A 22,388-nucleotide genomic window follows, 5' to 3' on the forward strand; every position below is an offset into this window, starting at 1 on the left:
AATAATATTATTTCTTGTTTTTAATAGATATTGAATATAAAATGATGGAAACATAAAAATAAACAAATTAATTTATTAACGTTTATAGGTGTTAGGAAGTGTGTGTGTGTGTGTGTGTGTGTGTGTGATCCAGTCCAGTGAACAGCTGAGCTGCTCAGTCTGCTGCACATGAATCAGCACTAAGTGGCCGTTCGTGGTGCTACAGCAGATTACTGCTGCTCATCAAATATTCATGCCAAAGCCGTAATTAAACGCAGTCTGACCAAAGAGCGCGACGCAAAAATGATTCAGACCAACCAGGGTGATTTCCTCAATCATGGCGGCTTCACGGACATAAAACCAAAACAAGGAAGTAAACAAACAAAAACACAAATATTTCTGGGAAACATCCAGAGGGACTTTCACTGTGTCACACATGAACTGTTGTTTTAAACATCGACCTATGCAAAGGCTTTGAGCCAGAAAAGCTGAAACACAAACAGAATGAAGGATTTAAAGGAGCTCAGGGTTTCGGCAGGTTTGCAGTTTTCTAGAAGTTTGTTCCAAATTAGAAGAGCAGAAAAACGGAATCCCGTCTTTTTGGACACTTTTAGTCAAGATTTATTGACACATACATAAAGTATCTGTATCATTCACTAATTTGCAGCATTTTTAAGTGTTATAAAAATTTTGATGTATTATTTATTATTGTTGATTTGATGCAGAAAATCCCAACAAAACACATCAAAGTTTGTGGTTTAAACAGGAAAAAGTGGAATTTTTTTTTATAAATTATCTTTTCTTTTTTTAACTAACGTGTATCTTTTGTTTTTCAAAATAAAATGTTTTTAGTCAAGCTTTAACAGGATAAATTCACCAAGTTTAAAGTTAAATGTAAATAATCACTTCCATATTAAAGCACATGTGAAATGAAAAGTATGTGGAGAATAGAGTTTAAAAAGAAAAAAGAATTTGTAAACATGATCAAAAGCTGTTTGGGTGAGTGGCGCCTCCTTGTGGCCAGCTACTGTCTGTACACCATTACATTAACTACTGTTGTTCTTTTTAAATGTTTGTTTTATTTACAGATTCTATACAAATAACCAATGTGTACTGCAGCAAAAACCAGAGGAACATAAATATAAACATGGATTTTTCCTTAAAAATTCAACATATATATACACAGAATTTTACATCAAGTTTTAAATTAAAGGTTCCCATAAATACATGCATAACATTTACAGAGAAACGTCAGGCTGGGTGAGCGACACAGCGTGGAGGAAACGGAGAGTTTGGTGATTTATGAACCGTTAGCTGCAGAACGGCGACTTCCTGTGGACAAAATAAAGTTCCTGTTGATTAACTTTACTTATTCCTTACAGATTTAAAGAGACAGTGTTGTGCACAAGTCTTGAATTATTCAGATTTCTTCAAATTTAACTTTAAAATGAGCCAAACTCTGTTCAAAATGCTCTAATTTGTCATATTTCAGAGTTATTTTCTATTTCCTACGTTTTAATTCTGCTACATTATGTATGTTTTTAATATTTTAGATTTCTATCTTGTTTTTAAAAATTTTAACGCAAACCTGATCAGATTTCAACAGTCGGTGCTTTGCACAAAAACTGGTTATTATTCAGATTATTGTCACATTTCACTTCCTCTGATGTAGAAAATTCTAAATCTGAAATGTTTTGGAATTAGTTTTGTAAAAAAAAAAAAAGTTTATTTAAACAAATGTAAACCTTTACGATATTTGCTAAAAGAAAAAAAAAAGAAGGGAATCTATCTGTATTTCTTGTTGTGAGAAGATTTATCTCATATCGTCAGTTACAAAATGTACTAGAAAAAAATCAGTTTTTTGTTGATTTCTTGAGGATGTGACTTTCTGATCTGCAGATTTTTAAAAATCAGTTTGCTTAACATTTCAATAAGACATAAATTGAGATAAGAAATTAATGTCAGTGTATTGAACACAGATGTTTGGCTGCATGGAAGAGAAACGTAAAGAAATGAGGAATGACTCAAGACTTTTGCACAGAGTTGAGTCAGAGTTTCTGTTCTCGAGCACAAACAACAACCTGATCGATCGTTTTCTTCTTCTCTGACCCCAAACATGAAGAACTCCTTCAAGAAAGGTCACAAAATGTCAAAAACTAAAAAATAATACATCAATATTATCCATAAATTTCTGCCACGGCGCAGTGGAGCCAGAGCAGAAACAATAAAGAGCAGGAAAGTTCAGAGAAAAACTCACTTTGTACAAAATTTCTCAGATTAATCTCATAATTTCAGAGTTTTTTCTCTGTAATTTTCGACTTTTCAAACTCAGACTAATCTCAGAATTTCAGATTTTTTGTTTTTCACTGAAACTTGCTCCTCCTCTTTCTTTCCTTCCTCCCTCCGCCGGCCCTCCTGCGCCGCGGTGAATCTCTGGCGGCGCCGCTCCGCCCTCAGTTGACCCGGCAGGCCCGGATCATCAGCAGCTGCAGCAGGATGAAGAGCGGCGACACGATGAGGCCGAACCACAGGTCTCGGGCCCGGTCCTGCTCGGCCAGCTTCTGGCACAGCAGAACCTCGCAGACCAGCTTCAGGCTCAGCACCGTCAGCACCCAGAGCAGCCGCAGCACCGCCAGCCGCTTCTCGTTCTCCTGGTACAGCCGGATCGACACGATGGCCGTGAAGTAGGTGCTGAGGCCGTCAGCGGCGAACAGCGGCACAAACACCAGCCACCAGCTGAGCCGGTCGCTCAGCAGGTCCACCCGCAGAGCCACCAGCATGCTGAAGAGCAGCAGCGCCAGCAGGTGGAGGAAGAGTTCGAAGGTGGCGAAGCCCAGCCACTGGACCAGCTCCCTCAGAGAAAACAACATGGCTGACGGACAGACGGACTCCGGGTCAGAAGGGCAGGAGCTCCAGGATGAAGATCTGAAAACTGAAGGCTTCTGGTGCTGCAGAGATCTCCCACCTGATTGGCTACATCTTCTCACCCAGCCTGAGGGGAAAGGAGAGCGAGTCCTTAAAGAGACAGTGCATACATTTTATAAAAAATAATTTTTTAACATATTTGTTAAAATATATTGTGACAGTTTGTTAGGAGACAGATAATCTCAGCTGCTATGTCCATCTGAAGAAATGCACCACCAAAAACAACCAATCAGAACCAGGAGGTGGGTCTTAGCGCTGTCAATCAACCTGTGACTGCGCTGCTAAATGAGCTAATAGCAAACAAATTATAGCAAAATCATTTATCTGCTATTATTAGTGACAATTCTAACTAGCTTCAGGATTCACAACAGGCTATGCTATCAGGAAGAAGCTGCAGCGTGAGAAGCGCCACACAGAGGGTGATTGACAGCCTTAAGACCCGCCTCCTGACTCTGATTGGTTGTTTCTAGTTTGCACTAGGAGAAAGCAGTCAAGACAGATTATCTGCCTTGACATAGCGACAGTTTCAACAAAAATGTAAAAAACATGTGTATATTTTGTAAAAGTTACATATATACTGGAGGTTTATAATCCGTTTCACCAGGTTAGAAAAGCATCAGCAGTAGATATAAGACCAGTTCTCTGTTTTTAACCAGACAGGCCAATGAAGTCAGCAACTTTTTCCTCCGTCTGTTCACTTCTTCCGGCCATTAAGCAGAGATCATGCTCCAGATAATGTAGTTTAACTCGAGTTAGCTACGGCACAGCATCACGTTTACATTTTAACCATCAAACAGTTCGAGGATTCAGAAAAAACAGCCGAATGCTACAGAATGCTAACCACAGTCATGATGAAGGACTTTATAACACACACACAACAGGCAAACAGGCGTATTCACAAATATATTCACGGTTATGTGGAGATAATTTACCTCAGAAACTAAGAGCGGCTCTTCTTCTCCATGTAATTACAGATGAAACCGGCAGAACACAACGATGCTAACAAGCTATCATGGTAGCTTCTGCCTATGGCTTCTGCTTCTTCTTCTTTTTCTTCTTTGGCTCTAAACAGCGCCTTTCATCACAGCACTGCTGCCACCTACTGGAGCTTCAGGGTAATGCAAGAATTGTTTATCAAACAGGTATCTACCGGCAATCTTCTACTCCTATTTTTATTTATTTATTCAAAAAGTTTCTTCAGAGTAAGGGAAGAAAATTTTAACTTAGGTTAGATTCAGATTTATTTGTGCTTTTATTTGTTTTACTTTAATGATTTTCCTTTTCTACTGCAGTAACACTTCCATTTTGCTTGTTTATGTTTTATAACGCTTTGCTTTGTATTTTTTCTAATTTGGTCATATTTGTTTTATTTATTTATTTTTAATTATTGTTTTGCTGTTGACTTTATTTTTTATATTTTACCCAACTGTCCGATTATTATAAAGTGATAAAAACACTTCCATTTAAATATTTAATATGATTATTTTTGTCAACTTATTTTAATTAGTTTTTCTACTTTTTATTTAGCTGTTTATGAATTATTATCATATCTTTTCTCATAGCCAAAATATTACACATGTATATTTTATTCCCTGCTTGCTATTTATTAAAAATCATATTTCAAATTTGAACTACAATTAGTATTATATATCTAAGTGATTTTTCCTTTTTTGCAGGATTAGTAGAAAATACAGTTTAATTTAAAAAAATTGTACTTCAGTGGATGGCAAATTTTAAAGGAATTAGTTTTTTATATTTAGATTCTCTTTCAGCTTTTCAAATATCTTCAGTGTCTGTTTGATTCATTGTAATTCCATCCATCCATGCAAAATGTGGAAATGTTCAAAGTCACTGGTGAATTTGATGTCACAAGAGAGTAAAAATATAAGAATTTAGCTTATTTAGCATTATTAAGACTGTAATTGTAACACACATGATTAAATATAAAACTCTTATACCAAAAACGAATTATGATTCAATCGCAAGTCACAGTTAAAGTGAAATGCAACATATTTTAATAGAAAGTTTTGGACGTGTTTGATACAAAAATATTAGATTTATACCAAAATGAGCTGCTTTTATTGTAATAGAAAACCGTATTGATTTTATGTCTAAATGTGTAAATTTAATACTTATTCCCATCGGTAGTACCAGCGTGTCAGGCTTGCTGTTTCCGCCTTCACCTGTAGGAGGCGGAAGTGCTACTTGAAGTCGCTGCTGAATATAAGGAAGAGAAGAAGAAGAAGCAGCATTATCAGACTGAGCCGAGGAGTTGAGAAGTCGCTGCTTTCTTACCCTGACGTAAGTTTGTCTATTTTTCATGCATTAATGTCGGATTTTATCTCTATTTTTAATTTTCTTACAGTTTTATAAAGTTATTGATAACTTTATGTCATTTCCGGGCTCACTTTGGAGGTATTTTATTAGCTAAAATGCTAAAGTGTAAATAGAGTTGACCTACCTGCACACGGTGAAAGAAAGTTTATTTTATGTAAACAGACGCTTATTGTTGCATTAAAGTGGCTGGTTTTTAATGTTACTATTTTATTTTGTACCCATTAAAGGGCGCGTCTTGTTTCTGGGAATTATGAGTTTAGATTAAAACACTTTTTATTGATTACTGTTCGCTATTTTACCATTATCTCAATGTAATTAACACGTTATTATGCTGTTATCTAGATAGCTCAGTTAACCTTACTGACCTAAAACCTACACCTGACCTAACTAGTTTTATGAAGAAATTATTCTAAAACTACATCCAGTTCGTTATGAAAATATTTCGCAATATTCCTTTATAAATTAAAGTATTTTTGTGTATCTCTTCAATAATTGTATTTTTTTTCTTCTTTTCCAAATTCAACTAATTTTGGTAAATAATTTTAATAACTTGAATGCTAACGTGCTATTAAGCTTTTAATAGAATTAGATTTAAATAATCATTTTATAACATTTATAAAAGGAAATTAACTGAAAAATTGAAAATATTTAGTTATTTTTAAAGCATCTGTTGACAGAACTATATTCTAATGTGTAATAATTTAATAACAATAAAGTGTTTCTATAAAAATCATCACATTAGGTAAGTTATGATAAAAACCATGTAGAGCTGCTGTGGCGTCAGATTATTATTATTTCTCGTTCCTCTGGGTTTCTTCTTCTCTTCTTTTCATCCTGGTTCTTTTCATGTCTGCCCAGTTTTCCCAGTGACTGGGCAGCAAAAACTCAACTTCCAGTCACTTCCTGCTTGAAGCTCGGCTGGTCCAGCTTTGCATTATGGGTAGAAAAATGCATCTAAATGTAGTTCTTATCCTCCCCTGGTTTGATCCTGGTGTTCTTCTTCTTCTGTTTTGTTTGCTGGTAGTTTTGCGATGCAGACGCCGGCCCAGTCGGTCCTCCACAGCGGGTATTTCCACCCGACGCTGCGCTACTGGCAGAGCTGCGCCGCCGACCTCAGACCAGACAACCTCATCTACCCCATCTTCATCACGTGGGTGGAGCTGCTCCTCCTTTTCTGAAACAAGCCAGGTTTGCTCTGCTTGTTTGACGTTCAGTTTGTCTGCAGAGACAGTCCGGACGCGGTGGAGCCGATCGGGAGCCTGCCGGGTCAGGCCAGGTGAGTCTCACCTGGGAGCTCGGCCCCAGAGGGAAGCCAGGGGCCGAGCTGTCGAGGGCCGAGCTGTCGAGGGCCGGCGTGGGCGTTGTCGTCAGATAAACGCTGCTGGGAGGGAAGAGTGAGAATCTGGACTGAGATAAGCAGAGAGGCGGTTAGACGGCCGACCAGCTGGTCTCAGATCAGTTTAGTTTTATTTCAAACTGAGGCTGTTCTCAAGAGGAAACGGGTTTATTTCTATTCATATGATCAAATTGTTTTATTTTGCTTTTTTCAGATGTTTTAATGAATTTTATTAATTCATTGAGATTTATTTTTTAGTTTATTCAGCTATTTATTTTAGATTTTCTTTTTGACATTTTATTATAATTTTATGCATTTAATTGTTTTATTCTTTTTATTTAGCTTTTGAAATTACAATTCTCATAAACTTTTTACTTATTTTATTTGTTTTATTTTTGACTAAATAAATGTGTTTTATTTTTTTTATTGATAAACTAATAGTATTTAATATTTCATTCAGTGCTTTAGTTTTATAAATTTAGATTTATCCAGGTTTTCTGTTTCTTTAAAAATCTATAGTTTATTTTACTTATTGATGATTGATTTATTAGTTTTACTTCATTTTTTAAACTTATTTTAAATTTATCAAGGTATTTTTTTTGCAGTTCATTTCATATTTTATATATTTATTTTTAGTGTTTTTTTATTTTATTATTATTTTGGATTTTATTTAGTAATGGAGTAATATATACTTTATTTATCATATAATATATAAGGATATACATCAATTTTAATGTATTAATATTTTTGTTATGTATTTAGTTCTGTGTAATATTTAATAAATCTCATAATTTCCTGTTGTTTTTTTATTTAAAGCTTTTAAAATGTTTTATTAATTTTATTTAATTTCTTTGTCTTTTAATTATACTTCATCTTTTAGGTTATTTTTACTACATGAAGTTATTTAGAAAATGTTTTGATCATTTCATGGATTTGTTCTATTTAATATTTTTATCTTTAATTAAAGGTAATTTTCTGACTGTATTTATGACCTCAGTAATAATCGTCTGCTCTGCAGGTTTGGGGTGAATAAGGTGGAGGGTTTGCTGCGGCCGCTTGTTGAAAACGGTTTGAAGTGCGTCCTCATTTTTGGCGTCCCGGCAAAAATAGCAAAGGTCAGTCAAAGTAGATGTGAAAAACCCATTAACACGTGAATCAGTAAATGAGCAGCCGTGTTCTGGTTCCTCCAGGATGAACGCGGTTCTGGCGCCGACTCGGACGACACGCCGGCCGTTCTGGCCATTAAAAAGATCCGCGGTTTGTTCCCGGAGCTGCTGGTGGCGTGCGACGTCTGTCTGTGTCCCTACACGTCCCACGGACACTGCGGTCAGCGTCCACTTCCTGCTGGAGGCTCACAGCCGCCTGCGTCATGTCTGACTTTCTTCTTCTCCTCCTCAGGCATCCTGAACGAGGACGGCTCCCTGAACAACGACGCCAGCTGCCTGCGGCTCGCCGAAGTCGCTCTTTCTTACGCTCAGGCCGGTAAAGAGAAACTTCTGACCCAACATGTCTGAACCGAATCTGAACCGAATCTGAACCGAATCTGAACCGAATCTGAACCGAATCTGAACCGAATCTGAACCGAATCTGAACCGAGGTCGTTTTAACCGGGGCTGAACTTCCTGTGCAGGCTGCCACATCATCGCTCCGTCTGACATGATGGACGGACGGATCCGAGCCATCAAACATTCTCTGCTGTCCAACGGTTTGGGGAACAAGGTGAAGCTCTGCAGCAGAATCTTTTCTCAAAAACCCTGAATTAGTTTATTTTGCTCCATTTTTCTGTTTCCAGGTCACGGTGCTGAGCTACAGCGCAAAGTTTGCTTCCTGTTACTACGGTCCGTTCAGGTAAAGTTAGCCGCCGCATCAGGACCAAATTGACTTTCTAACTTTCATTTTTCTTTTCTTTTCCTTTTTTCCCTTTTTCAAAACACATGGAGTTCTTTTTATATTTTCTTCTTTTTTCCGTTTTACTTCTTTTTCCTTCTGTCTGCTTTTTTTCTTTTTTCCTTTTAGGAGAAAAAGAATAAAAACATGGAGTTCTTAGATTTTTTTTCTAGTTTTTTTATCTTTTCCTTCCACATTTTCCTTTTGTCTCTTTTCCTTGTATTTGTTTTTCCAACTAATCGCTCCTTTCTAACTTTTTTTAACTCCGCCTCTTGTTTGGTGTTCTGTAGGGACGCGGCCCAGTCAAAGCCCGCGTTTGGAGACCGGCGCTGCTACCAGCTTCCTGCCGGAGCGAGAGGCCTGGCGCTGCGAGCCGTGGTGGGTTTTCCAGTCCGGTTCTGTTTGAACGCAGCCGATGAGGCTGACCTCTGGATGACCTCTGGCTGACCTCTGGCTGACCTCTGGCTTTGTGCTCAACAGGAGCGAGACGTGAGGGAAGGAGCCGACATGCTGATGGTGAAACCGGGCCTGCCGTACCTGGACATCATGAGGGAGGTGAAGGACAAGGTGAGCAGACGAGTTTTTCCACATTTTTGTGTATTTAGCCATTAATCCCTCCATCCGTTTATCTATTTATCAATTCACCTGTTCATCCACATTTATCCATCTGTCTTCATCTGTCCATTTTCGGTATTCCTGTCTTTATTTTCTGACACGTCTCCATTTTTCTGGCTCCTCCCTGCAGTTCCCCTCCCATCCTCTGGCGGTGTATAACGTGTCGGGGGAGTACGCCATGCTGTGGCACGGAGCGAAGGCCGGAGCGTTCGACCTGCGGGCCGCTGTGATGGAGGCCATGACCGCCTTCCGCAGGGCAGGTGAGGCAGAGGAACGAACCAAACTGAGGGCGACATTTAGCAGATCTGGTTCAAGGAAAAGAAAAGTTTTCCTTCAGTCAGTGGTTTATAGAACCAGCTGTCAGACCTGGGAGGCCTTTGGGTTTCTACCAGCAACCTTAAGGTTCTAGATTTATCTCTTAACGCCCTTTGACGTCTCGCTGCGTGTCCTTAATTGTTGAAGTTCAGCTGTTGGTGTCACCTGCAGGCGCTGACATCATCATCACCTACTACACACCTGAGCTGCTCACCTGGCTGAAGGAGTGAGGGAGTCGCTCTGCCTGAGGGAAACGTCCTAAACTGGAACCAGATCATTTCTGGACCTTCTGATCTCCATGCTGGGCAGCAGATCTGCTTCGTGGGCCGGATCCTGGAACTGGTTTCTGATTTTAGCTGCTGATGCATTGAGAATGTAGAAACATATCTTTGTTCTTTAGCCTAGCGTGTCGCCGCTGCATTAAATCATGAATCAGATAATTATGGCATGTTTATGTAAGAGAAAATAAATAGTTCATTCTGATCTGTGGCTCAGTTTTATTTATTACACCTGATTTTTTATCTGTTACATAGCATAAAACATACCAAACTATGGTAATATTTAATAAAGGTTTTATAGAAACTAATGCCTTTTTCTGAAATATATTTTTCTGATATTTATATTATTTCACTGACAGATTTTTAAATTCCTTATAATCCAAATCGGATGAATCCAACGTCACATTACAGAGAGAAAGAAAGAGAAATAGATTTCATTTAAAAAAACCTAAAATTTTCTGGAAAGACCAAGTAAATTTCTGAGTTTGAAAACTTGAAAATTTGCTTGAAAAATCTCAGAAACTTTGAAACTCATTTCTCTGAATGTTTTTTTTTTTCTAACAAATGTTTGACTTTTCAAACTCAGAAATTTTCACATTTTCTGAGCTTTTTTTTTTGCCAGAAATTTACTCCTCTTTTTTCCTATCTCCAGTTCTCCGTCGTAATTTTAGATTTCTGATTATTAAGGAGAATTTCCTTAATAGATTAAGAAAAAGAGAGTGATTCCGTCTGCCACCACAAGAGGGCAGAGTTGCGCCATGTTCCAGCGATCTGAGGCCATTTTCGCTCCATTATTTAACACAGAGACTGACTATGGTAAAGTTGCGGTCACATTTTTCCTGTATCATCCATCCATCCATCCATCCACAGAAAGGAGCGTAAATAAAAAGAGCCTTTGCGCTGTGATTTATTTCCCCTGACTGCATCGAAAGGTGTTGGACGGTTTTCCAGAAACCAGCGGCTGAAACCCGATGACCCGTTCGGTTCCATTCAGCCGGAAAGATGAAGAGGCTGCAGGCGGATCTGGAGGAGGAAAGGAGCTCCAAGCAAAGCACCGACTCCCAAACTGACCTCTGACCTTTTGCAGGAAAACATTTGACTGGTACAGATCCCTGTAAAAAAAAAAAAAAAAGAATAAATAAATAAATAAATAAAGGTACAAATTAAAGTTTCTTCACCTTATTTATTAATTATCACAACAAAGTTCAGTTTATTTTGGGGGCTTTGTGTCACAGACCAATGTTTAACTGAAGACAATAAAAAGTGGAAGATTGCCAGAAACTATTTAATTTCTCTAAAGTAGAAAATAATCCTAGATCAGTTCTTTAGAGTTTTTGATCTCTGAAAAAGTTTTTGTAAAAATACAAAGTCAAAAATTAACAATAATTTGGCTTAGTTAGCTGATCAGGGATGAAAATTAACTATTTATTTATAAATATCACAATTTCAAACTAATTATTCAGGTTGGAACTAAATATATAGTTCAAAACAAAATATAAACAAAATATTATGTGAGCAAATCAAATATTTAGTTTGCAAGCTTAAGTGTTTTGCTTGCAAATTAAATATTTAACTGCAAATCAAACAGATAGTAAGCTAAATTTTCAGCTAAAAAGCTAAATATTTAGCTCCAAACTAAATATTTAGTTAGCAAACTAAACTAAATATTTAGCTTGGACTTAAAAATTTAGTTTGCTAACTAAAAATTTAGTTTCCCAACTATATATTTAGGTTACTAACAAAATATCTAGTGACCAAACTAAATATTTAGTTTGAAGCTAACTATTTTCATTACAAACTAAATATTTAGTTTGAAGCTAACTATTTTCATTACAAACAAAATATTTAGTTTGAAGCTAACTATTTTCATTACAAACTAAATATTTAGCTCCAATCTAAACATTTAGTTAGCATGTTACATACTTCGCAGCTATCCAAATCAAATGTTTCGTTTGAAGTTAATTATTTAGTTTACAAATGAAATATTTAGCTACAAACTAAATGCCAATTAAATGTTTAGTTTGAAACTGTGAAAATATGACTAGGAAAAATAATTCCATTTATTTTAAATAACTAAAATTATTGCTGTTAGTTTTTGGCTGTTTAACTTTATAAACGGGACTTCAGAGTTCTCACTGTTTACACCTGAATTCACTAAACTCCCACGACATATTAATGTGTCAGAATGGCCTAGTCAAAGCCTAAACTGAATTCAGAATGTGTGGCAAGAATTGAAAGCCAGTGTCCATTTTTAATCCAGTTTGACTGAGCAATTGTTATTTTTGCATTTTGCATTGCAACTGCACCTAAAAGTGGTCAAAAGCATGCCACACTTTCCAGATTTTCTTTTTTTTTTTTTTGGTTAAAAATTTTGAAAACATTTGTTTTTCCTTCCAGTTTCTATTACGTAACCCTTTGTGTTGGTCTTATGACGTAACGAGGCCGCCAGGGGGCAATTTAAGTTTACCTTTTTTATTTTTATAAACTGATTTTTATTTAATTTTGTTATTTATTCATATACTTGCGCACTGTAACGACAATCGGTGTTTATGAAGCAGTGTTTATCAAACATATTTGATTTCTCCAGGAATCATTGAGGTATTAGTAGAAGTTTGTAATCTGATTTAGTGAATACTTTGTATTTCCTGAGCGCAGTGAGCGCGCGGTAGTTCGGACGGCGCCGCTGTGTATTTTTTACAGTGTGTGACGTGTGCAGGGGGCCGAGCGGAGCCAAGCTCTGATTTAACTTACAGTCATCCGGCTGTGAGTTATCACTCTGGGAGAGGCCGTCACTGTGAGGACCGCGCTGCGCTGGGAAGCTACTACAACTTCATTCACCGTGGATTTACGCAGCGGGGACGCATGGCACAGCCGCGCTCACGCCACCGGGCCACGACTTTACTGAGTTCGTGCCACTTGTGAAGGCGCGCGCGGGGCGAGTTTGGGGTCTTTATGGTGCGGTGTGACTGAGGGAAGCCTCTCCAAGCTGAGCGCACAGAGATGGGGCGCAGAGCCGCGCTGGGCTGCTGCCTGCTGGCCGCGCTCTGCCTCCTCCGCGGCTGCTGGAGCGACATCACCGTGGCGGTGATGCTGCCGGACAACTACAGCATGTACGCGTGGGCTCTGCCGCGCGTGCTGCCGGCCATCCTCATGGCGAAGGAGGATCTGCACGGGAAGCACAACCTGCTGCTCGGGCACAACATCAACATCCTGAACTACAGCACGCAGGACCCCGCCGCGGGCTCGTGCGCAGAGAGCCGCGCGCAGGTGCTGGCCGTGGACGCGAAGCTCTACGTGCGCCCGGACGTCTTCTTCGGACCCGGATGCGTGTACCCGCTGGCCTCCGTGGCGCGGTTCGCGTCCCACTGGAAGCTGCCGCTGATCACCGCCGGCGGCCCCGCGTACGGGTTCGACGCGCGGGAGGAGTACCGGACCATCGTGCGCAGCGGGCCGACCACCACCAAGATCGGGGACTTCATCAACGCGCTGCACACGCAGTTCAACTGGACGTCGCGCGCCGTGGTGATCTTCTACGACCAGCGGCAGGACGACCGGCCGCACTACTTCCTGTCCGAGGGGATCTACCTGAACCTGAAGCAGGAGATCAACGTGACGGTGGAGGCGCGGCCGTACCAGAAGGAGCAGGACCACAAGGAGCTGGTCGGCTTCATAAAGGAGAGCGGCCGGAGTAAGACATCCATCCATCCATCCATCCATCCATCCATCCATCCATCCATCCATCCATTCATCCATCCATCCATCCATCCATCTTCACTGGAAATAATTCATAAACGATTAATTGTGATTAATCAAATTTTTAAATAATCAATTAATTATTAACTCCAATATACGGACTCTAAAATGGCAAATTGCTGAAAGAACAAAATACAAATAGCAGTAATTATGGTAAAACTGTACAAAAATGTAAACATTTTGCATTAAGCACAAAACATTCTTTATTTTTAAATATGTTGTTCCTAAAATTCCTCAAGTTGCAGTTTTAGCTTCACCTGGATCAAATTCGGCAAAAGAAATCTCTTAAGCAACTGTTGCTGTCCAATTATTAATAGATTAATCTATAAATACTTACCAGATCAGCCCTGCACTGCATTGGTGTTAAGTCAAGCTGAGCTGTTCACATGTCGATTTTAAAAGTATTTTTTAGCTGCCGATGCTACAAATAAAGAAAGAACGAATCTGTTCATCCATTGTAAGGTTTAATTAATTAATAAAATTAAATGATTAATTGTGATTAATCCATTATTCAAACAATCGTCAACAAATTTAGTAATTGATTAATTGTCAATTTGAGCATACAGACTCTAAAAAAGGCCAATTGCTGAAAGAACAACACATTCAGAGCAGTAATTACACCAAAACTGTATAAAATATATACATTTTATATGAAGTCAAGTTCATTTGTATAGCGTATTTCAGCAATAATCATAAAAACATCATATAGTCATCAATTATGGAACAAGACATGACATAATCAAAATCATCAAGCAAAAACACGTCAAATATGTTGGTTCCAGTTACTACAAATCAAATGCAGCTCTAAACATGTCAGCCTTGATTTAAAGGAACTCAGCGTTTCGGCTGATTTGCAGCTCTGGTAGTTTGTTCCAGAATTGAGAAGCTGTGAAGACACTGTTCCAGGAATCAGTGTGACTAAAGATTAACGCAAGGATGACTTTCTCTACATCCTTTAATCTTGGCTTCAGGTGGTAGAAGGCTGGCTTTATAACTGTCTTTATGTGGCTCTGAAGGTTCAGGTCAGAGTTCATCACTGACTCCAGATCGTTTCATCTTTAGGTCCAAAGACAAAAACTTCAGTTTTGTTTCTGTTCAGGTGGAGAAAGTTTTGGCTCCTTCACACATTGAATTAAAAACGTTTTGTGTTTGCAAATGAATTCAACTCAGAACTTTTCCAAATGGCAGCTTTAGAAAAAAATCTCCCATTAAACACCTTTTGCTGTCTAATTGTTAATTTGTTAATTAAAAAGTAACTTTTTGCATTTTAGGCATTATTTGAATCTTTTACTGTATTTATAATGTACTAATAAGCTTAAGTGGTTAGATGAAAAATACACAACAATCGATTAATCGATTAATCACCAGAATAATTGATTAATCAGTTACTAAAATAATCATTAGTTACAACCTTAATCCATCCATCCATCCATCCATCCATCCATCCATCCATCCATCCATCCATCCATCCATCCATCCATCCATCCATCCATCCATCCATCCATCCATCCATCCATCCATCCATCCATCCATCCATCCATCCATCCATCCATCCATCCATCCATCCATCAGATAGTTAATTATCCTCTATTTCTTTAGACTCTGGCCTGTTTCCTAAATGCTGATATAAATTAATTCGTCTTTAACTCTCCAGGTCAGAATCAGGTTTTTCCAGGCGGTCAGGACTTGGTCCGGTGGGAAGCCATGTTTTTTCCAGGGTTATTATTCAGGAATGTCTTCAGGCTGAGCTGCTGCTGCGGGTTTAGCGCCTGTGGAGGACCGCCACATGGGAATGAGAAGCTGTCATTAAATCGGTTCCCTGACAGCCAAAAACAAGCCGCATGTTGTTCACATTCGAACAAAGAACAGGCAGAGACCGTGAGCAAATTTACTGACATTTAATCAATCTGGAAAACAAAACAAAATCCCTTCAACTTATTTACAACTGCTGTTGTTCCAACTGCAAACTATGGGGTCTTTTGTCGATATTTAATTTGACAGACCACCAAAAAGTGGGGCTGGAATGATTAATTGTGATTAATCGATTGTCAAAAATAATTGTCGGCTAATTTAGCTATCAATTAATCAGTAACTGGAGTATATTTAGTGACAAAAACATTTCCTCCAAAGCTCACCACTACAAAGAGTGTCAAGTCTCCATAACAACTATTCAAAGAAATCCAGGTGTGTTAGTGTGGCCTAGTCAAAGTCCAGATTCAAATCTAGTTGAGAAGACTTCAGAAGTTGTGTTTCCAGCTGCTCTCCATTCAATGTGATTGAGTTTGACCTATTTTGAAAAGAAGGATGGACACTATTTTGAAAAGAAGGATGGACAAAACACTAAAAGTAGAGTGAATTTAAAAGCATTCATGTCTTATTTTAGCTCAGTTTTTCTTTTGGTGTATTTCCCAACAGAAATTTAAGAGCAACCTTTGCAGGAATATTTATGTTTTTGCAGCAATGATTTGTCTTGGAAAGCTCAAGGAGTGAAGATGTGCTGCTGACAGCTCAGAAAACATTCGGGCTGCGGCTGTTTTTGGAAAGCTGGCCACAGATGATCTGTTTGGACTGATTATATCCAGTTTGGATTTAATCCGATAAGGGGAATGTTTACTCAATCACCCGTTTATATTAGGAGTTCATCGCGTTTTTTTCGTGTTGTTTTATAATGTTTTTTATATTTTCGCTGGTTCTTGTTGTCAGTGATAGTTTGTAGAGATCTTGGAGGGAAAATCTCACGATTCAGGAAACATCTGGAGGGAATCACTGCTATTCCAGAGCAGAATGTGCTCCCAAATAGTAAATACTGCCACATTTCGGTAAAGTAATTCCTGGGAGTCTTTATCTGTTGGTTGAACAACACGGATGTAATCAAAAGGCAATTCTGACTTCCCCCATTCGGGAATTAGGGGGCAGGAGGTCATGTGAGCTAATGGCTTTGTCAGGGCTTGTCCCGCCTCGCCACTCGGCTCACTCTTCACACCAGAAATATCCCGCAGGCGGTCGGGGTTACTCCACAAGAAAAGGGAGGAAAAGTGAAGGTTTCAGTGGGAAAACAAACAGTGAACATTTTAAGATTCTGCTCGTATTGGGTTTATTTCCCTCTTTGAAAAGGCAATTAAAGTATTATGAGCAGGACAGAAACAAAGGGACTCGTGGTGAATGAAATGGCAAAATGGCTCTCCACCCAGGGCGCTCTTCAGTCTGGGGGCAGCACAAGAAATCAGACAACAGAATCTGGATATTAAATGATCACTGACTTTTCTATTGGTCGCCCTCTGCACAGTGTTGTTAGGATTTATGGGTGTTTGAGTTTTTGTCTTCTTTTATTATTGCTCAACAGGGCTTGCCATACTCAGTTAATTGGTATTGCTTTAAATGTCTTTCCGTATCATTTCATGTATTTATTCTTATGTTTTTCTCTTTGTGCGCCGAGGCTAATGATAATGATAGTCAATTTCTCCACCCAAGCCTAAAATAGTTGAATTATTTCATTTATAAGTTATATTATATTTAATAGAGATGCACCACAAAGTGATATTTTTACAGAAACTGATGTTTATTAAAAATGTACAGTATTTTCCCACAATCTAAAACATAAGACCTTAAATATCTATCTATCTATCTATCTATCTATCTATCTATCTATCTATCTATCTATCTATCTATCTATCTATCTATCTATCTATCTATCTATCTATCTATCTATCTATCTATCTATCTATCTATCTATCTATCTATCTATCTATCTATCTATCTATCTATCTATCTATCTATATGTATTTTCTTTTTTTACATATGTAATGGTTGAATAAATTATAAATTAGATTAATTAGTGTATTATTATTATTATTAACATTTGAAATAATTAAGTATGACAGAAAAATGCAACTAAACATGTTAAAGAAAAAAAAATCAGCAAAATCATCATCCAGATTATAATAAACTGGATATCAGTAAACAAAATATATCAAATTTTATCTCTTCTTTTGCCCACATTGATATTATATATTTGTAATATACAGTGCTGCCAAAGAAAAGAGTGAGAATAGATTGTATTTTTAGTAAAAGTAATCTCAATGGTCTCATCTTGATTCTTCTCGGTCTGTTAACGTAAAGCGAGCTGCAGAATCTCTGCTACGAGAAGGAAAACCCTCAGCAGGCTGCAGATCCTCCCTTTCTGTCCAGTTTGTTCTGTGCTTTAATGGTTTGCAGCTCACAGTGGGAGACAAAGAGTCACAGCTCAGGTTTACCTCATTATAATCACTGAAATCCTGCATAACCTGCACACTGTTTTTACACATCCAGTTTTAAATTGACGAGTTTCTCACAGAGAAACCTCCTCAGATTAGACGGTAGATGTTGGACGTAATCTGGAGGGGAAAACATGACAGAAAATCTGCAGTAATCCTTGGAACATAAGTCAGTGTCTGACTTGATTCCTGTTAATCTGGATGGTGATTATCTGTGAACAGAGTCTGTTTAGTGTCTCTGTCTGACCAAGAACTGATGAGGGAGCTCAGTGTAAATAAACAGACGTTACAACAGGAACAAATGGGTGTTAATTCATTCTGAGGTAAACTCAAGTAGCAGGTTTAGCAAATCAAGGCTGAATGGAAACTTGGAGCGGTAACAGTGATGATAGTCATGACCATGATGGGGTCGTTTCCCTCAGTTGGAGCCGAACGGCGCCATGAGGCAGAGCCGCTTCGCTGGTTGCTTTTATTTACCCTCAGGGTTTTTTCTGAGCTCTACACCGGCAGGTTTGAATGAGGCTGAAACATTCGTCTGTCATTCAGGGAGTTTTCACACCTGATAGTCTGGTAGACTGGGTTTGATTGGCGACTAAAACGGCTGCATTTGTTACATTTTCAGTTTCTCTGGTTTGATTTCACATTGCACACGCTCAAAAGAACCAACATAATTAGAAAAGCTGTTCCCCTCCTCGCCTGTGGGGGCACTGCACCAAGAACCACTGAAGAAAACAACATGTAAACTTCTGAAGAAGAGTCTGACCTCAAAACGCTTTAGTGGTTATAGGATTCTCTTTCGTTTTTGGTAAAAGACCACAACACATTTCTCCTGCTAGCGCTAGACTAGCGCGTTTGTTTTGGTTGTGTTTACCCAGAATGCCCTGCATTGTAGTCCACTTCCTGCTTTTTGAGCCTTTTGCCTTCACATGTGCATTCAAACTGCATCAGAGTTCATTTCAATCAAACTGACTGACTCCGAGGTTTGTAGGCGGGTCAGAGTTTGCTTTTGTTAAACTTTTGCAAACAAACTGGACTTTCTTGATTAGAGGGGATCTATTGTGCAAAATTAATATTTCCCTTGTTTTTCTACTTCCATTTGGGTTTCAGTTGCTTCTGAAAACAACTGCTTAAAAAACACCCACCTGTTTTTTTTTTTTTTTTAGTTTTTTAAAAATGTTTTTCAGTGTCTGGAAAATTACTTGTTTCATAAACCTCTTGATTGTTAAGACACATCCAATGGGCACTCCGTCGTTACCTAGCAACCCCAGCGGTATTCCACTTGTTACCTAGCAACACCAGTGGAGCTCCAGTATGTTTGGTCAGCTGGTTTTTCCTCTGTATGCTCTGTACAGCGGCTGCTCGAAAAGACAAGTGTTTTTTTTTTTTTTGTTTTTTTTTTTTTGTTGACTTACCATCCAGAAACTACTTGCTGCATTCTTGTTGGTTGTGCAGGAGGCTTCATTTATGCTTTTCAAACATGTGTGGTTGTATAATTGCGCATCTGTTTGCAGCCATTTTCACGTGTAAGTGTAAACGTTAAGTTGGGGGCGGGGAGAGCAGCAGATGATTTGGATTTAAGGTGACAAGATGCCGTAAAACATCTAAAATCTGATTGTCTAAGAATAATTTTGTTAAAAGATTGCAATGAACAGGTTTTGTTTAGGCCATAGAGCTATCCTATCCTCCTCAAGGAAGCATAGTAGTCTCTGTAGGAATGTCAGTGCACCCTCAGGGACGATGTATGCTAGAGGATTAGCATTTAAACAGGAGAATAGCTTAAGTACAGTCTTACCTTAACTGCAAGATTTCCAAAAGAAATAAAAAGCCTGAAAATTTCTCAGATTCAAAAGTTGAATTTTCAAGTTTTTCTAGAAAATTTCTGAGTTTTTCGGCAGAAATTTACTCCTTTTCTTTTTTGTCGGAGAGATCCCCACCTACTGGAGAAGCATTGGTATTGCAACATTCTTTTTATTTTAGATAAACTTGAAAAGTATCCATAATAATTCAGGTTTGGTTGACATTTACTGACTAAATGTCCTCTCTCTTGAAATTCTTCCTCATCAGCAGCTTCCTGTCAGCTCTCTGTATTTTGTTACATGAGGTAACCCAACTCCACCGATCTGGGACACTTATTTGCCTCTGACATGATCAATGAAGTATTACGTAATGCGGTATTAATAGAAACAAACAGCAGCGTGTTTATCATTATAAAAATAAACTGTTACTCAATTCTCATCGTCTGATTCAGACAAAATCTAAATACCTTCAGATGTTTTCAAGGTCGTTGACAATGTTTGAGAGCAGCATCAGTGAAAATGTGAAAGTTTAAAAGGTAAATTTCAGAGTTTCCGATCAAAATGTGTCTACAGGCAGTTAAACTTTCTACTGCTAATGTTTAATTAACAGAAGAAACTCCAAAGCAACCAACGGACAAGCAGTGAAAGAAAAACAATACTTGGTACTGATAACTTCCTGCTGATTCTGAGAATCGTTCTGCATGATTAAAGTCCACTTAAAACGCTGAGCCGATGGCCATATAAGTACTGTAAGTTTCACAAATCTTAATGAAAGGACTGTGGGCATTTCTCAGAAAATGAAGGACGTTTTCAGTGGAACAGAGCTGTTCTCTGGGATCCATCTTGATAGTAACCCAGTAGGAAGGTGGGACTCAGACTCCCATATAATGATTTTGTAATTCTTGGCAATGCGATGCTGGGAACCTGTGGGTCTTTTTTTAATTGTCCACCAAAACTTTACAGTTCTTAGAACTAGTGAGGAGAATGACAGTCCCAGAAGTTGTTAAATAAACTTGATTTTATTGGGATTTTATATGATGAATCAACATATTCAGCCGTCTGTGAACCCATAATTCCCAGTAGCAGCTTTTATTGCAAATATATGAACACGTCTTTGGAGGTTAGATGTTTACTAGGTTCTCATTTGGACTGTAACTTAGCAAAATCCACATTTTTAGCTCTTAAATACATTTTGTTGGATACTCAACAGTCCCAATAAATACACAAAAGTTGAATTTTGTTTCTCCTGATCAGAGTTGGACAGTAACTAGTTACTTTTACTCAATTACATTTACTTGAGTTAAAAAAGTATATACTTTTAGTATGCTGTACTTTTTACTTTCACTTGAATAACTTTATTATTAAGTATTTCTACTCTCACTTGAGTAAATTTTTTGGATTTTCTATCGACAGAATGAAAAACAAACATGTTAAAAATTCACCAGACACAGACACACACCTGCAGTTTTTGTTAAAGTTTATAAGTTTTTTATTGAAAGAAATTCATTTGGAAAAAAATTTTCTTTTCCCTGACTTTGTTATTTTTTGTTAGTTATATTAATTATTGTCATTTTGATCCTTTAAATGCCAAAATTTCCACTTGACTTTGTAATTTCGTCCATCTGATGATGTCATTTTTAGTATTAAATGATCGATAATTTGATCGTTACTCAGTACTTGAATAGATCTTTTCAGAAATACTTTTTATTTTTAGCTATTACGTCACAATATTTGCTGCCGAACTACTAAATAAGGTCATGAACTTCCGGCTACCCACTTTTGCGAATCCGCCATATTTTAATTCTCGCAGTGACGTAGCCGTCGAAGTTTAAAGATGCTGAAACTACAAGTAGATACATCAAAATGTTCAGTTGTTGGAAGTTTTAACCCACATAATTCACTACACCGGCCTCCAACATCAGAACCTCTTCGAATTACCTCGTTAAAAGTGATTTTGTCTTGGAAATGTTCCCTCATCAGTGGGGAAAATCCCCTTTTAATTCAAGGATGAGTTCTTCAGCAACTTCCACCGTTATTAAAAAGGTTTCTGTCCGTGGAAATGGAAATTGCGGTCACAGCAAGGCGGTGAGCTGCAAATAACTCTAAACTGACGAAAAAATTTTTTTTAGTGATTAATTTATTAAGTTGATAAGACGTACCCCTGGCTGTTGTTTTGCTAGCAGTAGCTAGCATTGTCTGCGTATGCTAGCTGTTAGCTCCTTGAGGACAAGACGGTACTGTGCGTTTAGAACAGTATTACTTCATAAATACTTTAGTTTGTAGAACAGCATTATTTCATAAATACTTTAGTTTGTAGAACGGTATTATTTCATAAATACTTTAGTTTGTAGAACAGTATTATTTCAGACATAATTTAGTTTCGTTTAGACATTTCAGTGACATTCTTGGAGCTAGCATTAGCTAAATAGCTAACTAGGTTTGTTTTTAAGACATGTTCATATATGATGGGAGCATTTTCTGCCTGGAATATTCAAGTCTGGATAGACACTATTAAATATTAAAATAGGCAGTTCTAATTGTTTTTCGGAGGTTTCATTAGGGCTTCAGCTAACGTTTATTTTAGTAATCGATTAATCAATTATTCTCATAAGTAATTAGACGAACAATGTCTCATTTCATAGATTTTCCATTTAGCCACTTAAGCCTTTTTATACAGTGTTATATGTAAAGATACAAGAAAATAAATAATTCAATTCCTTTTAAAATAAGAAATTAAACATTTCATACCCTGAATTGCAATACTGTAGCATTCCTTTAGTAAATCTGAATCAGATGAAGATAAAACTATATCACTTTAGGAGCTTTGGCTAAACTATATTTACAGGAAAGGTGTTTTTATCTTAAATTCAAAATGTATACATTTCTTGTACAATTTTACATATTTACTGCTATG

At 37.8% G+C, this 22,388-nt stretch overlaps 3 protein-coding genes across 4 annotated transcripts in view; 2 read left to right on the forward strand and 1 right to left on the reverse strand.

Moving 5' to 3' along the window:
- Positions 1–1,035: 1,035 nt before the first annotated feature.
- On the reverse strand, positions 1,036–4,613 carry tmem203 (transmembrane protein 203). Of its 2 annotated transcripts, none has more exons than XM_014991689.2 (2): positions 3,837–4,613; positions 1,036–2,994 (listed from the first exon to the last, which is right to left on the reverse strand). In XM_014991689.2, the coding sequence occupies exon 2, from the start codon at positions 2,847–2,849 to the stop codon at positions 2,433–2,435; it is 417 nt and encodes a 138-aa protein (XP_014847175.1). In that variant the 5' UTR covers positions 2,850–2,994; positions 3,837–4,613; the 3' UTR covers positions 1,036–2,432. The 2 variants fall into 2 exon arrangements, with proteins under 2 accessions (XP_014847175.1, XP_014847174.1); XM_014991688.2 differs by having other exon boundaries at positions 1,036–2,971; positions 3,837–4,611.
- A 500-nt stretch (positions 4,614–5,113) lies between these two features.
- alad (aminolevulinate dehydratase) lies at positions 5,114–9,877 on the forward strand. The gene is made up of 12 exons (XM_014991690.2): positions 5,114–5,205; positions 6,266–6,391; positions 6,467–6,517; positions 7,596–7,692; positions 7,768–7,903; positions 7,976–8,059; positions 8,208–8,296; positions 8,370–8,425; positions 8,755–8,842; positions 8,945–9,031; positions 9,210–9,339; positions 9,566–9,877. Exons 2-12 carry the CDS (start codon positions 6,273–6,275, stop codon positions 9,622–9,624), a joined length of 996 nt encoding a protein of 331 aa, XP_014847176.2. The 5' UTR covers positions 5,114–5,205; positions 6,266–6,272; the 3' UTR covers positions 9,625–9,877.
- Positions 9,878–11,913: 2,036 nt separating this feature from the next.
- The window catches only part of npr2 (natriuretic peptide receptor 2), a 60,827-nt gene continuing 50,352 nt past the window's right edge, over positions 11,914–22,388 (forward strand). The window contains exon 1 of the mRNA XM_014991691.2: positions 11,914–13,360. Coding sequence (XP_014847177.1) covers positions 12,673–13,360 — 688 coding nt within the window. The 5' untranslated portion in view covers positions 11,914–12,672. The remainder of the gene's footprint in view (positions 13,361–22,388) is intronic.

The sequence above is a fragment of the Poecilia mexicana genome, unplaced genomic scaffold (assembly GCF_051168715.1).
Source record: "Poecilia mexicana isolate PSO_F unplaced genomic scaffold, ASM5116871v1 scaffold_12, whole genome shotgun sequence".
NCBI lineage: Eukaryota > Metazoa > Chordata > Actinopteri > Cyprinodontiformes > Poeciliidae > Poecilia > Poecilia mexicana.

Excerpts from the sequence above, each read along its gene's own strand:
- tmem203 (XM_014991689.2), bottom strand. The coding sequence starts at position 2,849 with ATGTTGTTTTCTCTGAGGGAGCTGGTCCAGTGGCTGGGCTTCGCCACC.
- alad (XM_014991690.2), top strand. The coding sequence starts at position 6,273 with ATGCAGACGCCGGCCCAGTCGGTCCTCCACAGCGGGTATTTCCACCCG. Across the intron at positions 6,392-6,466 it reads ATCTACCCCATCTTCATCAC|AGACAGTCCGGACGCGGTGG; the intron begins GTGGGTGGAGCT and ends GTTTGTCTGCAG. Across the intron at positions 9,032-9,209 it reads TGAGGGAGGTGAAGGACAAG|TTCCCCTCCCATCCTCTGGC; the intron begins GTGAGCAGACGA and ends TCCTCCCTGCAG.